This window comes from Hypomesus nipponensis, chromosome 3 (genome assembly GCF_054491055.1).
Source record: "Hypomesus nipponensis isolate SF chromosome 3, ASM5449105v1, whole genome shotgun sequence".
NCBI classification, from domain to species: domain Eukaryota; kingdom Metazoa; phylum Chordata; class Actinopteri; order Osmeriformes; family Osmeridae; genus Hypomesus; species Hypomesus nipponensis.
In genome coordinates, this window is record NC_140363.1 from 6499535 (window position 1) to 6515984 (window position 16450).

A 16450-nucleotide genomic window follows, 5' to 3' on the forward strand; every position below is an offset into this window, starting at 1 on the left:
GGGGGGGGATCAACCTGGAACTAGAATCGTTTAATATTTATCATCCAGAGAGAAAAAAGACATGTTAGGGTTCAATATTATATTTTCAAAGTGCAGCATTACAATTAATTGTTCAAATTTGACCACTATTTGCTCCAGCAAATTCAGGCTTGCCAAACTGTTGCTTTCTCTATGAACCATGCAAGTACACACCAGGGCCACAATTCTTGTTCTGAAACTCTTTCCATTTTCTGTACATTTAATGTACATGTAATGAGTACTGTTTACAAAGAAGGTTTTATACAGTTTTAACTTACAAGATGGAAGAACAGTCACCCAAACCCTTCTAAGTGATGCCAATGACATCTTCTCCGTTCCTTTCCACTCCTCTCACCTTATCACATAGTGACAGAGTTTAAAGTGTGGCTCCCATTTCAACACAAGAAATAGAATACAGATCGGTTCCATGCCATGTACGTCATCAATGCTGCATTTAAACACATGTAGACTTCCATTTCATCAATGGCTCCAAATGTAGATTTATTTATTGTAGCTCTACCCCTGTATTTCGTGTTCAACACATTTTCTTCCCAAACTATATTGAAGTGGTTATTAAACGTTTGCCATTCTTTTATGTAAAATAAAGAACTGCTTAGCCATTAAGATACAATGACCCGACAAAAATATATATATAAATAAAACAAACTGCTTAACAAAATATTGGTCGACCTCAGGCTTTTTCCTCTTCTTGTGGTGACGACATCACTGTGTCCACATCACTGTGTCCACATCGGTGCCAGGATTGTGGGTCTGGCAGTTTCTTAAACCAACAGACTGTCTCTAAAACAACCACACAGTGCTTTACTAAGCAGCGAAAGCTAAGCTGGCCCATGAGTTGTCCAGTGGACACCACTGAAGTCAATGTTTACCGAGGGCAGCTTTGTGTTTTTTTCTGGTTGGCAAGGAAACAGGAGGGTGTTGTTTGCAGGCTGTCAGTTGTCAGGGCAGACGGCGGGAAGTGTCAGTGTGGCCCTTGGACGATGGTCTGGCAGCGAGGGCACAGGCAGTCTGCTGACTCGGCTGTGTAGCGACGGCAGCGCGGGCATCGTGCCATGGAGGTGGGCACTGCTGCCACACTGTAGGCACTGTCCTCACGGATAACCCCCCCTGATTGGACAGACAGACAGGGGAAGGTCATTGGTCATTTCTGAAGCCAACCGTCAACCGCAAAACACCCGTTAGCTCCCACGGCGGGAGGCAAAACAAACAGCACAAAGATTCATGCACGAAAGTCGAACTAAATAGATGTGCATCTGTGCGATGACACAAGCCATTGCCACTGTTAGCCTCATGTAGTAGCATAGTGTGGTGTATTAGCCTAGAGGGTCATGGTAGCTCAGCGTGTGTTGCTCACCCTCCAGGTTGATGAGGAAGCTGCCCTTGCTGACCAGGGCGTCAGCGGGCAGGTCTCTGGGCAGGGCGCTGGCCAGCGTGGTCCGTGATGACATCATGAGCTCTGTTAGCTGAGAGCAGGTGGAGGTGGGCTCCTCCTGGAGAGACTGTGGAGAGAGATGGAGGAGAGCTTAGATGACGGCATATAGTGCTGCTTAGAAGGATGGAAAGAAACCCCTGTACTAATTCAGATTCCTAGGGTTTTTTTTTTTTTACCATGAAATCCTTATTTATTTCGGACCTTCAGAACTATTTTTGGTCATACACAATAGCTTTATATTTACCGATACCATATGTTGGTGTATAAGAAATCATGCATGTAGTAGAAACGTGTAATTTAAATTGAATAAATAAGCAAACATTTAGTCTCTATAACAACTTATTTATGCTTTCACCTCCATTAGTTCAAAAAGCAGGCCTGGTTCAATGGCGATGGTGAGGTCATACTCTGCAGCATTGCGTCCTGGGATAGAGGACAAGAAGGAGTCCCTGATGGCACACGCCCCCTCGACGGCCTCCTCCAATCCTGGCCTCCGCCACACCGAACTGCTCTTGACCCACCCACTCCGAAACACGGTCTCTTCCGCTGGAGAGAAACAGTCGTACAGTAGACACTACAGAGTTGCTACAAGGCCGCAATAACACAAACACACACAGTTTCTCATTCGGACACGTTTGTAGGTCTGTGTTTGTCGTGTGTGTCTGTATTGTTGTGGGTTTGTCTCTGTCGTTTCTCCCTCCCTCTCGTTCATACTTCAGGTGTCCCTCTGTGATTGGTTGGTCAAACCCCATGCACCATCATCAGCGTGCCTGGTCCCGTGCAATGGGATGTTCCTCCGACACCCACGGAAGCTCCGCCCATCTTCCGTTCATCAGTCCACTGGTCACACCGTTACCTTGCGTTTGTTCTGTGTTATCAACGGCTGTTCTTGTGTTTGGAAACTTTCATTTATGTACAGTTTCCCAGCAATTCTGTCCTCGTATTTTCGTTTATTAACTGTTGTTGTCTTAGTAGCCTATACTCGGTGCAGTGCTTTTTGTTACGTTTGGTTCATCACCCAGGTATTAGGGAATAGGTAAGCTGCCCATGGGTATACATCACGCAGCGACTTCCCTGTTAGAACACTAGGTTAGGAACTAAGTGCCACCAAACTCATTTCAGTTAGTGCTGCTTTTTCTGGTTAGGTAGTTAGGACACTTGTTTATTGATCCCGTTTCTTTGGGATCCTCCGTAGTTCCCTTGTTCCCTGGAGTGCTTTTGTAAATATACATTTACATTTGACTGTTTATGTTATGGCTCCCTCCCCTGAGACCTCAACGAGCACTACTTGGAGTGGTACCGGTTTCTCTCGCTCTCTCTCATACTCACCATCATGTCCAGGTGCATACAGGTAGACTTCCTCTGCCAGGTGAGGCAGGATGGGAGCGATGGAGCGAGTCAGGGCGTCCAGAACCTCTTCCAGGACCGTCTGACATGACCTCCGACCCAACGAGTCTTCAGGATCACAGTACAGCCTAGGACAGAGAGAGGGGCACTGATAAAATGGAGGTGTTATTTTGTTATGACACAGGACAGTATTGTAAACTTGGAAGAGTTCTAGTCATAGTGGTGAATTATATTAACAATTCACGTATAACAGCTAATTAGTTGATGATAAATTAAGTGATTTACTATTGTGATGGTTGAATTTAGTAGAATTGAATGGTTAGGGGCCACTGTTAGTGTGGCTAATATAGAGCAAGTACCACATAGGCTAAGGCCCTATAGTTGGGGCCCCGGTTTGATCACAGCCCGGTCAATTTCCTGAATGTCTCTGTCTGTCTACCTGCCTGTCTCTCTGCCTGTCTCTCTGCCTGTCGGTCTGCCTGCCCTGTCACTCTGCCTGTCGGCCTGCCTGCCCTGTCACTCTCTGTCACTAAAAATGCATAAATGCGAAGAATGAAAGAAAAAAACGAGGATTCCAATGATGTGGCGGATGAGTATGCTGGTACCTGTCTTTGATGATGCTGAAGTAGAAGCTGGACAGGTCCCTGGTGATGAAGGCTTGGAGGACACGGATGGCCCTGCCATTGTCAAACTCACTGTAGGCATCTGTCACCTAGCTCACACACAAACACACACACACCATCACAACACAGACTAAATATACCCAAATGCATTCTTACACTTATAATTTCCATAGGAAGATGCAGACACACACACGCACACACACCTTCATGCTATACTCCCTGAGCTGGTGCAGAAGGTACTGGTCAATGTAGTGCATCTCTTTGGGGTCCACCGCTTGGGTGCGAGGGTCAAAGCCCTGCAGGTTCCCAAGCAGGAATTTCAGAGTGTTTCTCAGCTTTAAAAAGAAGAGAAGAACAACATTATTAGTCCACAGTCTGATACAAAAGATGTATTTACATGTCTAGTTTACACCTTGCTCTGCACACTGCTTAGTGCTCTCTGAAGAAGCGGCTATATTGCGCCATCATCATGCTGTTTGCCAGGTCACACTTTGGACAATAGATGAAGCTTGCACTGACACGTTCTGCGTGAAAGGACAGGCATGGGCCTCTCCCTAACCCTTGTGTAACCTTTGGGTCATTGTGACCCTTCAGTCATTGTGACCCATCGTCCTGTTGCGACAACTTTACCGTCTACAAAAATAAAGTGAAGTGATTTTCTTTTAACCGTCGCGCCCTCTCAGACCACCCACAGCGCAAAGGTCAAAAGAAAATGCTTCACTGCTGTTTTTGTATTGGGTAAAGTTGTGGCAACATGGCGATGGGTCATTGTGAACCTTCGGGTCATTGTGAACCTTCGGGTCATTGTGACCTGAAGGCAGCGCAAGGGTTAAGCTGCCTGCATACAATCAGTGTTTACCCAAATGAAGGTGTATCCGTCGATGTATGTGCATGGCATGCAAACGAATGTTACTTTGCTCCCACACGTGGAGAGGAGCAGAGGACAGGGATGTGAGAGCCAGGTATGCAGGCGTGTGGACACCTTGTTGATGCTGTCCCGGGCCGAGTTGAGCACCGCGGGGCCGATCTGGACCTCGGAGAAGACGTTGGACTCGGCGACCCACCACCTCAACACATCCGCCCCGTATGCCTGGGAGAGACTGGGGTCCTGGGAGGGAGAGATTAGCCAATGAGAGGGGGAGTGGTGCGTGTGCGTGTGTGTGTCTAGGTTTCTGAGGATACAGCTGGTATGACTAACATGTTGTCCGTGTGTGTTGCTCCTACCTCCGCTCCGTTGATGACAGTGTCCGGATCCACCACGTTACCCAGTGACTTGGACATCTTTTCTCCTTTCTCACTGACAGCAAACCCATGAACTACCAGGGACCTGCCACCGGGGGGCAATATAGTCACACAAGTCAGTTTTGTATTTTAAATATCAACGTGTCGGTTCGTTGTACGCTCGCGCTCCTCTGTTTCTCGTACACACACGACTCACTTGTATGGTGCCTTGTTCCGCACGGCCACGCTGGTGAGCAGAGAGGACTGGAACCAGCCTCCAATCTGGTCTTTCCCTTCCACATACACATCAGCTATGGAGTCCGACTCTGTGTGCGAGAGAGAGAGAGAGCAAAAGAGAGCAAAAGAGAGCATGACAAACAGAACCACACAATTCGAATGGTTCCCGACATTCGTTTGGAGACAAATACGAAGAGCTGCAGACGGCTAAGTGTCAGGAGAAACGTCGGCCAGTCTCCACACAGAAGGTGTAAAAGTCCCGAAAAGTGAGAGACCATAGCAGCCACTGTTAGTGAAGACACTGAATCAGCATGAACAGTTCAGCCACTAGGCGCAAAACCAGACAACGCTCAAATTGTTGTTCCCGTTTTGCCACCGTCATGCCCTTGAGCAGATGCCTTATTTGAAACCAAAGGAATACTACATAACTATTCGAGTCCAATCTGTCTTCTGACGTACTTTATATATGCAGTATTTGTACAGTGCTTTGAACACAGGCACCTACTGAATAAATACAAAGATAGCAAAAGACACTGCAACTCTAGCCAGCCATTTATTGAATGACCATACACACTGGGGAGAAAGACAGCATGGCGGAATAGGATTAGTGCGCGCGTGAGAGTGAACCCTGGAGAAGAAACTAACTCCCCAGTGGTCAGCCTCCACACGGAGAGAGTCTGACGTGCACAGGAGAGGAGAGAGAGAGAGATTGACAGAGAAAGACAAACGATGAAACGAGGACATCGTGAACAAACGGCAAAAAGGCATGGACAGAGACAGGAGTAGGTTAGAAAGAAGGAGGTCTGGGTGGGGAGATCTGGGTTATCAACCTTGGGCCAGTTTGGTTTGAAGTAAGGGAGGTGTGAACCAGCTGAGTCGAGACTTTGGCTCTTCAGAGTCCACCTCAACCTCCTCTGGAATGACAACACAACCACAGACTAGGAGTACAGTAAAGTATATACGATATTTGATTTATATATATCTATACTGGGAAGACTTCAAGGAACATCCAAGACCAAAATAACTGTATTTAAAACAAGTCTAAATCACAATTTCCAATGATACATTCATGTAGGTGTAGTGCAGTTATAGAGAAGTGGTAGTGGAGGGAAAGGGATATTGTTGACTACAGTAAATAGAATGAACTTAATATAGCCATTTTAATTTGGCAAAAGGATTGGTGTTGATGGAGATGAAGTAATTACTGATAGAGAGTTGGCATAGTGCGTAGGTACTGATAGTATTAATGACTAACTCCATGGTGCTAAGGCGATGATTTCAAGAACCCTGAACGCTAATAGAACACTCCTTCACTGGCTGATTAATCTGGATTTAGAGGCATGAGCTTTTGCCCTGCCCGCAATTCAATTAAGGGAATGTTTGTGAGTGTGTGTGACCCAACTCACCTTGCAGAACAGCAGCCCAAGATGCTCCGCTGTCAAACCAGATGTCCAGCACATCCTGTCCCCGCTCATAGTCTGTCACATCTCCTTCCTTACTCTTGAACACACAAACACACACACACATATATATGTTAGTAAAACACTCACCATGATATCTAAACCGCCTCAAAGTGAAAAGGGGCTTATTATTCGTCCGTATTCGTGCCGTTCTATTCTGCTAACCTTCTTGAGCACCTCCGGGGGCAGCAGTGAGTCCATGGGCAGCTCCCACCAGCAGTCACTGCCCCTCTCTGAGAACAGCTTGGCTATGTGGGATATGGTGTGACTGGAGGAGAAGGGGGGGGGGGGGGGGGGGTAAAGGAGGGCAAGATCAAGGTAAGTTAAATTTGGGTCAAAGGTTTGCATATGGAAATAACCTGCTGAGTGAGTGAGTGAGTGAGTGAGTGAGTGAGTGTGTGAGTGAGTGTGCTTACGTGTTGATCAGTGGCTCCCCCGTCTCCTTGTGATAGAACACAGGGATTGGAACCCCCCAGCTTCTCTGGCGAGAGATGCACCAGTAAGTCCTCCTATCCAGCATGGCTAAGAGACTGCCCCGCGCTGACTCGGGCACCACACGGACTTTCTGCAGCACGTCCTGTGCACACACACACACACAGCAAAGAAAAGACAAAAGAGGGTCATTGGGACATTTGCTTTCCATGACAAGTGTCCGTACCCAGCTATTCTCAGTGGGTGAGGCTAATGTTTCGTACCGTCTTTCTAAAATGGCCAAACCATACGTAATACAAGAAACAGATTACCTTTCAAATCCTACAAATGTCCCGTCATCAATTCAGAAACATAATTCAGCTGCGTGGATGAGGAGCCTTGATTGTAAAGTAAGCTACATGTTTGTAAGGACCATCTGAGCCCGTAATTGGGCAGGAAATCCCTTCTCAAGTGTCTTCCAGCCTCGTCGTTCAGTCGACTCTCACCTTGGCTTTCTCTTTGAGGTTGGCCGTGTTGATGAACCACTGTTTGCTGGGTCGGATCACCACAGCCTGTTTACTCCGCCAGTCATACGGGTAGCTGTGCACACACTCCTCTACACGAACCAGCGTGCCAGACGCTTTCAGCATGGAGATCACTGACACACAAACAAGCATATACATGACACACAAACGCACAGGGTGACTCAAAGCAAATACACAGATTTAGAGCCAGTTCCAAGTACACAGAGCCAGTTCGAGTCAATATGCACACGCATACACACTTCATTTGGTCGATCTCTCGCTCTCGCACTTTAATTACCTGCGTCGGTCCCCTCTTCCATAACAGACAGGTTGTGTAGCTCAGCACCTGCCAGCTCTGTAAACTTGCCTTCTTCATTCACAATGCACTCCTGTGCATTCACACAATAGAGACCAATTATCATTCATTCATTTAAGGGGAGCAACTACGACGTCAAAAGAGCCCCTAAAAGCTAACAGGACTGTTTGAGTTTCGGGTTTGCTTTGTAGGGTAGTAGGACCCATTAAAAGTCATACATCTCCACTTGTTAGTCGAATAAACACGGGTGAAATTATACCACTGGCAGTTTGAACTGGGAAGCCACACTGTAGTCGTCCATGCCGTGAGCTGGTGCTGTATGGACCAATCCTGTGCCTTTACCCATGGTCACGTGATTAGCGGGTAACAATGGAACTTTTTTCCCTGGAATTGTGGGATGATGACAGATTCCCCCCTCAAGATCTAAACCTGGACGGAGCAAAGATAGTTAAGTGAAGGGGCTCAAAGGAAAAACTTGCGTGCTGCACGTTGTGTGGCAAACCGTGAAGAGTGTGCGTGTGGGTGTGTTTGGCAGTCTACCTGTTACGGTGCTAACACTCTCCAGCTCAGTGCCCAGCAGCGTGGACAGACTGGCTATGCGTTCCGTGGCCACCAAGAAGACCTGCGAGTTGTCTGCCCTCCTTACGACTGAATACCTGTACATGGGAGGAGACGCCTTCATTGCTATTGTGATCAAACCTAAACGATGACCACTTCCTGTTCCATGACTACAACGCTCCGTTTCAGCGTTTCAGTCCGACATGATGTGCGGTAGTTCGTGCAAGAAGAAGGGAAGTGACATTTACATTTAGTCATTTAGCAGACGCTCTTATCCAGAGCGACTTACAGTAAGTACAGGGACATTCCCCCCGAGGCAAGTAGGGTGAAGTGCCTTGCCCAAGAACAAAATGTCATTTTAACGCGGCCGGGAATCGAACCAGCAACCTTCAGATTACTAGCCCGATTCCCTAACCGCTCAGCCACCTGACTCCCAGTGACATTAGAAAGTAAACGTGTCCGTGAACCCGACAGGGCATTTCTTACTGGGCATTTGGCATGAAGCACACGGCCTGGTTGGCAGGGATGGTCCACGGCTGTGTGGTCCACACCAACACAGAGACGCTGCCCGGGTCAGCGGTCCCCAGGGCCAGCTTAGGGGGCAGGGTGGCCAGCGGGAAGGTGGCGTAGATGGCCTTGCTCACATGGTGGGGGTTGTATTCCAACTCTGCCTCTGCCAGGGCCGTCCTAGAGACAAGAGAGGGACGGTGGGTGGGGGGGGAAGTAGAGGAAGAAGTGTGGGCAAAACCAAATCTGGGTCTATATCGGGACCAACTTTAGCTGTTACAACTCGTGACCACTCTCTTGTGCTGCCTACCTTGATGAGGGTGACCAGAACACAGGCTTATAATCCTGATAGATCAGCCCCTAGAAAAGGACAAACACCATCACATTTGAGAGCTCGCTCTGGAATGGATCGAAGGCATTTGAAATCCGACCGACGGCAAACCAATGATGGGACTTGGGGGGGGGGGGGGGGGGGGACTGAAATGCCGTGATGCACGCACCTTGCCGTGCATCTCCTGAAAGACCTTGAGCTGTGCCGCCTCGTACGTCCCGTCAAAGGTGTAGTAGCACTTGTCCCAGTCGGCCATCACGCCCCAGCGCTGGAAGGCGGCGCGCTGACGAGAAATGGCGCCCTCTGCAAACTTACGGGCTACAGGAGGAGAGAACCGACTTTAGGTACAGACTGTCTCGTCTCTCTACCGCTTTGGTATCAAGTCTCTCTGTGACTGACACGGATGCTATAGAAAGACTTGTGTTTGTAATTGTAATAGAGAATTCCAACAACAAATGGTAGTGTTGGGCCTCAATTACAGAACAAGGACGAGATGACTGTTCTCTACATAATTACTGACGGACTGGGCCATTGTCAAACGTTCACGCAAATGACTTAAATGCGTGTGAATATTTGCCATTTAAATTAGGAGTTGGTCTTGCTAGATCAGAGGCTGCCTCCTTTCCTCACCCTTCTCTCTAATCTGCAGGGGGCCAAGTCCACCGGTTCCCAGCTCTCCCAGTGCTTTGAGCTCGATGGGCAGCCCATGGCAGTCCCAGCCTGGAATGTAGTGGACTTGTCTCCCCCTCAGCATTTCAAACCGGTTCCGGATGTCTTTCAGGATCTAGAAAAAAACTGTGACTTATTGTAAAATAGGTATGTGGCCTATTGTCAGATACTGTAGGTATGTGCCAACACTGTTGTTTTTGGTCATTGACATTGCATTTTGTGCTCAATTGTCTCTTGTTAAAATAGTGTACCTTATTGAGGGCGTGTCCGACATGTGGGTCTCCGTTCGCGTAAGGGGGTCCATCATGGAGACAGAACACTTTCTTAGCCTTTCTCGCCCTCTGCCACGAGTACAGCTCTGAAAAGCCACATTTCTGGCCAAGGAAACAGTCATTTTCGGTTTAATAAGATGGACATGCAAGACATTCAGTTTTCCTGCTAAATTATGCTCGTTGCTCATTAGAACAGAAGCAGGGAAACCACGTTAACACATCCACCCTTGATAACCACATACTGTTGTAAACACTAGTAGCTATCAAAAGCTTACCCGTTGTATTTCTATTTCCCGGTCCAAAAGCTGCTGCCCTGATATTTTCATGGCGAACTCAGTGCGGGGCAGTAGCACACTACCGCGGTACTGTCCAGCTGCAGGAGCAACCGTAGGCTGTGCCGTGCCTTCGGTTGAGGTGACATTTTGACAGCGGATTGAGCTGAAGGGGAGTGCGGCGCCTCGGCGTCCCCTTGTACCCCATCTTGCTACACTCGGGCTTACTGCCGAAATCCGGCACAGCAGCATGTGTGGTAGTCTACTCTTCAGGTGTGCTAAAATGCTCAAAAGAAACCAAGTTGTTTGTTGTTAGTGGGTTGATTAATTCCGACCGCTGTGTCTTCCGGAAGAATGGGGGAAATTACGGAAACGAAGAAGAGACAAACGAGTATTAGACTCGAACGCGTTTTCATTTGTGCAAAATTGCCACAAGAGGTCACTAAAGGCCTATGTATAACATTTCCGTAGACAATAATGAATATACCACAGGTTCATAATGGTCCCCCCAAAAAATTGAAAATGTCTTGCATGAGGCTGAACGGATTTTGAACATCGTTATCTGATTGCCATTCACCTTCGATATTAGCTGTAGGCTAAATCTGTTTTCGGAGCATTTGGCTAGAAAAAGGGAGCACTGGAAAGGTTTCGAAGAAATGCCCCTGATGACGTCAGACTCACCGGGATATAAATTCGCTGGCTTCTCTCAGACAATTCAGTCTTAGCAGCCGCAGAAACGTGATCAACATGACTAAATTTGTTCAAGTATTTATTGGAGTCATTTTGCTTGCAATGCTCTTTTCGTGTCAGGTATGGTGATTTCTCTTTTACAGAATGTCTTACTTAATATCGATTTATTAGGTAATTGTCATTTTGCCTAAATGTGTCCTATCAAACGTATTTAAAGTTATGCTGATAGTTTTTTTTTTTTTACATATAAAAAACAATTGTGCCGGCCTAATTTTGTACTGCGTTTATTGGACTCGGAGGCGTTTCAAATTATATTGTCTACAGCCGTTTCTAATCATCAGGGACATGAAGAAAATTAGAGTAGACCATTTGTGTAGATGTTAGTCTAAACTTGTTTACAACATAGCCTACATTGGGATGACCCTTCTCAGCCTGTTCCGTTTCTAAGTCGCCGTGTGTAAAGTTGACCACTTACACTTTACATTTGTTTGACCATTGTCCTGGCATTGAAACACGTGTCTGGTCTTTATTTTACAGGTCCATGCACAGAATGGGACCACAATTGCCCCGAACACCAACCAAACTAGCGCAGGCACAACTTTCAATACGACTACCAACGTCGGTAGCATGGGCAATACCACTGTGAAAGGTGATGGCTTGTCCTTGCAGTCAAGCGCTTTCACGCTAATCATCCCAGTCATCCTGGCAGGCTCTGTACTGCACGGTCGGTTCTAAAAACCGGAGGGACGGACATCAACGCTAAACGGAGACCGCCCAGACTTAACATCAGCTGCAGAAGTGGACATGCAATACTTCAATGGGGCGACATTTTCCAGATTTTTAAAGCCAATCTACGTTCCCGACTTGGTCTTATTTGGAGGGAAAGGTGCAAGCCAATTCCGTTAGCGACACCCATGCTCATCACATTCCCCATCACCCCAGGGCCAAGTTTTGGAACTGGGCTTTTGAAATACGCTCCTCGCGATGCAAGGATGTAGCCCACTGTACACCCACGCTCTGGCTTGTTTTTGCCTCACTGTTTTCGTCACGGGTCTTTTAGGACTAATTTGTAATTTAAGAAACGTAAATATCTGTGCCCGGGAAATCAACGTAATAACGTTGGTTGAGGCGCTTTGTGGGGACTTTCGTTTAAGGTGCGCTTCTATTTTACGCAATGGATCTTTGTTAATGGCTACTTGATAGGCTAGGCTACTTGTCGACCTTTGTATAGTAAATGTCCCTAATCCGTGTTTTTTAAGTGACAGTGATTTACACTCCGCTAGATTTTTGTATTCGGGTTCAATGCTTTCTTGTGAAATTTCAAGTTAATAAATCGTGAAATAACCATTCTGTTCACTTGGATTCTCTGCACCTCCATCGAGACATTAATTTGCATTTTGTATGGAATCGTTGTTTGCCTAACCACAACGTCAATATAAACTGGATCTCAAAGCATTTAACCTCATGTGGCGTGTTTACAAACTTATCCACATGCGTTACTATTTAATTCTGTTAATTTCACCCTTAAAATGATTTGACTATACACCAGTTAAACAGCCTTTTATATGGTTGAAGGAGCAGGACATGGGTTGGCAACTAGTAGAAGATATCAGCTCAGTGGGCACATTTACATTACAATTGGACATATTTTCAATTTAAAGAACACAATCGGCACTGAGCCTAGAGATAAATTCTTTGGACATTTTAAATTCATGCATTCTGATTTCCATACAGCACGTCTGAAATAGTTTGTGCTGTAGCCTATTTGACTAATTCCACCGTGTTTTACATCCTGCTCCCAACGTGTTTTTATTTTATAATGTGGACATGTGGTACCTGTCAACAATGGAGAAGCACATCGGGGTTTCCTTTTAAAAACGCTTTTTGTGACAATTTTATTGACACATGAAGGAGAAACAAGTGATAACATCACAAGGAAAATGTGATTGTAAATGTTAAATAAAAACAAGTCAGACTATTGTTTCTTACTATATTCATTAACAGCATTGACCAGAGGCCAAAATATTACTTTTTACAATCCACAAAGAGGAACATTTTGGTACACTTTTATATAAATAAATCACCCTTTCACCATTGGAGACCATTCACCATTGGAGAATAATTATCAATACATTCTTCATTGTGTTCCTCTACAGGGAGTACTTTTTCTTCCTGATAGTATGTAGGATATCACTTGAAAACATTATGTATAAACTTTAAAATAATGGATTACAACTTGTAAGGCTTCGGGCACAAGATATAGCGCAAATAAGATTGTAGATAACCATGTTGGACTTCTCTTAATAACCATGCAAATAACGCGTCTTGGATTAAACAAAGGGGTCAAATCCTCTGTTTTGAAAACTGCAAGGCAATGAGCCAGAGAAAGTACACCAATCTCTTTTTTGTGGCTGTAATCCTCTATTTACCTAATTAATTATCGAGCGCTAATGTTTTGCTCTTGGTGGGACTACTTAACTCAAAAACAACTACATGCTAAAAGTAATGCGTTTTCCCTTCACCTCAGAATTTACGCAAACAGTAAGAGGTATGGTGACAAAGACAACAACTTTAATAATTGACTCAGGACTGGTGAATAATTCATAGGGTAGTTACCATGGTTCCCTTGAGGTGTCCATGGCCCTCTGGGTTACCAGTCAATTTGTTTGTGACTTTATCCTAGCCTCTACTCTGGACTCCACCTGTCCTCTATTGTATGCATACAGACACCACACGCTCCCCCCAGACCCCACACTCGCCATCCCTGTGGGAAACATCCCAACCTGATCACATGACAAAGGCCCTATTGTCCTGTCCAGACAAGTTCCCATCTTACCTGTTGAAGGTAGAACAAACAGGGGAACACTTCCATGTCGGCCCCTTTCGGTCTGTAGGCACAGTGTAAAAATATAATCCTAACTACAATATTACATAATAATAATATGGGTCTGAGAACAGCATAATAGTACATATAGTGCAACAAAAAGAGCATCTGTCTTAATGCAACATCAAAAACCATTACAAGGATGCAGTCCGTCATGACAACACTCAAATACAAAATGTTGAAAAAGGAAAAGGTTGCAAGTACTGAAACTTTCATGTACTGCAGAGCAGGATGTAGACAAAGGTGGAGCAGATCGGTTCTCCTCTGGTCAGTCACCTGGATGGGTGCTCCCTGTCTGTCTTTCCCACTGTGTAGCTCGATCGCCAACCCCCTTCCCCCTACCTGAAACTAACAGAAACCTGAGTTGGGGTGGGGGTGTGTTTAAGCATTAGAATGAGAGGGGTGGAGGGAGACAGAGAGAAACTGTATTACGTGGATGGAAAGGGTGGGGGAGGGATTTGGGGTTTGCTGGATGGGAAAGTAAGATGGAGGGGGGGTTAGGGGGTACAAAGGAGTATGTGGATTGGGAGCCCGACCAAGATGTGGAGGACATTCCAGTTAGCTCTTACCAGTCGCCCAAAACCCCTCGGTGATTCACTATGGGTGCTTGAGTCCATGATCTGCATTCCAAGAAACAGCTAAATTAGCCAGTATCACCTTGGCACTTGAAACCATGGGTTGTGGTTTGTTGCTAATTAATTAATCAAATGTCTGTCCTCTCACCATGAGTTGACAGCATGTTGCCTCGCACCCAGAGGGTGCTGAGTGGTGTGGTCGGTAGAGGTAGGTGAAAATGTCTGAGCCTGCACCCCCCCAAACGTTGTTGTATCATTCAAAATGTATCCTTTAGGATTATCATTATGGTCGATAGTACTACTCATTTAATAATTCAATTTTTTTATAAAACCTGTCCAGAAAAATACTGTCTGGAATCCATTGGCATTACATTCAGTACAAATAAAAATGTGCAACAACATTTTGGGAACAAAGGCACTACATTTGTAAATGTGTGCAGAAATTGTAGAACGACTTTTGTTGTACAATTATTTTTAAGGTCTGTGGTAACCTCTGTTGTGTCCGTGAGAATAATTTTGTAAAAGAAAGTAATGTTTACCTCGCACAAATAATGACAGCCACAGATACGTAGCCAGCCACCCACTCAGGAAAAGATCACTGCGGTTTCTGCCTGGTTCTGCTTCTATAACCTCTCTGACTGATGAGTAGACAAGATAAATTGGATGTGCCGTCTCATTTTGCATGAGGATGTGCATGCAATGCAGGGAAAGAATGATAAAGACTCTTTCCATTGGCCTCTGTGGTTAACTGTGTCATGTTCTGGTTCAGGGTGAGATTAACTGTGAGTACTAAACTCCAAATGTTCTTTTAATCATTTGTTGAAAAAGAGGAAGAAGAAGAGAGAATGAGGATGATGGTGGATGAGAAAAACAAGAGAATTATATAGGGAGCAGGGCTGTAATCATAATATATATACACACATCCCCCCAATTTTAAAATGTTGTCAAAATGTCCCCGCCAATATATTGATATACAAATATAAATAAAATATAAATGTGCTACGCTATGACAGGCAACCACACACGCTGTCCAAAATCAGCATTAAAAAATGACATCATTTTCATAACTAATCTTAAAAAGTTTTCAAGGGGGGGGGACCTTCAGACTCCCCAGCACATTTCGTCCACCCCAATGTCGACTCCATGGCTATGGCCTTGATAGGGAGAACCAAACTCATGAGGAGCTGGTTTGACCCTAGCCTGAAGTAGGCATCAATAGGGCCTCTGAATACCTGTATCGATTCGGGGTACACAGGACCTGGTTGAAAGCTTTTTCTCTGCTCCCTCATCCCATGGGGGATAAGGGGGAATACAGGGTGTGTTTGTTTTGTGTGTATGACAGGGAGAAGGTATATCAAGTTTCAAGTGTCCTTAGCTGAGCGCTATTAAGCACTGCAGTAAAATACTGGGGGAGAAATAGAGGGGAAAGAGAGATAAAAAGAAAGATCATTGTAAAATATGTGACAACAAACGAGTCGTGCTTGGATGCATTCTCAGGAACAATAAAAATGGAAGGCCTTTGGCAAGTGCGCTTTGTCTACTTGTCTCTGTAGACTGTGTTTGCCTTACATAATCAACAGGTCAATTCAGATCAACTCTATGGAAGGCTTAGGCTTCTTTCTAAGTCTTGTGTAACCTAAAACAACATGCTAACACTGGCTGCTGGCTATAGGTTTATGACCTCACCTAACCCCAAATTGTCTCCACATGATTGTTCAAGTTGCATCCAACTCATTAGCATGATGTCCCACAGCTTAGCCAGGCAACAATCAGGAATTCAAATGTACGACCAAAATTGACCTTGCAGTTATTAAAATTGTCCAACTATCTGCGTTCCTGGTTGTCATCGGAAACCTTCCATGAGTCATCACAGCGATCATGTATCACAAAAAGATATTCCACCCAGTCATCTGCTTCTCTGTTGCAGCAGTAATATGTTCTGTAGCTCACCCTGAGAAGGTAAGGGAAGCAGTGTAATTTGATCTCACAACCAGATTTGTGCCAACGATTGTTTATCTGACTGTTTGTTGGTCTGTATGTTTGTTTTCTCAGGAACTCGATCTCATGAACAAATAACTAACA

At 45.5% G+C, this 16450-nt stretch overlaps 1 protein-coding gene and 1 long non-coding RNA gene across 3 annotated transcripts; one reads left to right on the plus strand and one right to left on the minus strand.

The window, feature by feature from the left end:
- Positions 1-64: 64 nt before the first annotated feature.
- Positions 65-10631, minus strand: iars2 (isoleucyl-tRNA synthetase 2, mitochondrial). Of its 2 annotated transcripts, XM_084674224.1 has the most exons (23): positions 10223-10631; positions 9927-10049; positions 9637-9790; positions 9176-9324; positions 8986-9035; positions 8655-8855; positions 8151-8266; positions 7870-8039; positions 7593-7683; positions 7277-7428; positions 6776-6936; positions 6525-6627; positions 6306-6399; positions 5730-5813; positions 4880-4988; positions 4666-4768; positions 4424-4549; positions 3645-3776; positions 3424-3530; positions 2801-2946; positions 1827-2017; positions 1394-1538; positions 65-1146 (listed from the first exon to the last, which is right to left on the minus strand). In XM_084674224.1, exons 1-23 carry the CDS (start codon positions 10469-10471, stop codon positions 1001-1003), a joined length of 3102 nt encoding a protein of 1033 aa, XP_084530350.1. In that variant the 5' UTR covers positions 10472-10631; the 3' UTR covers positions 65-1000. The 2 variants fall into 2 exon arrangements, with proteins under 2 accessions (XP_084530350.1, XP_084530359.1); XM_084674233.1 differs by lacking the exon at positions 5730-5813 and having other exon boundaries at positions 10223-10630.
- Positions 10632-10936: 305 nt separating this feature from the next.
- Positions 10937-12254, plus strand: LOC146299582 (uncharacterized). The gene is made up of 2 exons (XR_014734201.1): positions 10937-11029; positions 11447-12254. It is a non-coding gene; the product is annotated as an uncharacterized LOC146299582 (long non-coding RNA).
- Positions 12255-16450: the final 4196 nt, after the last annotated feature.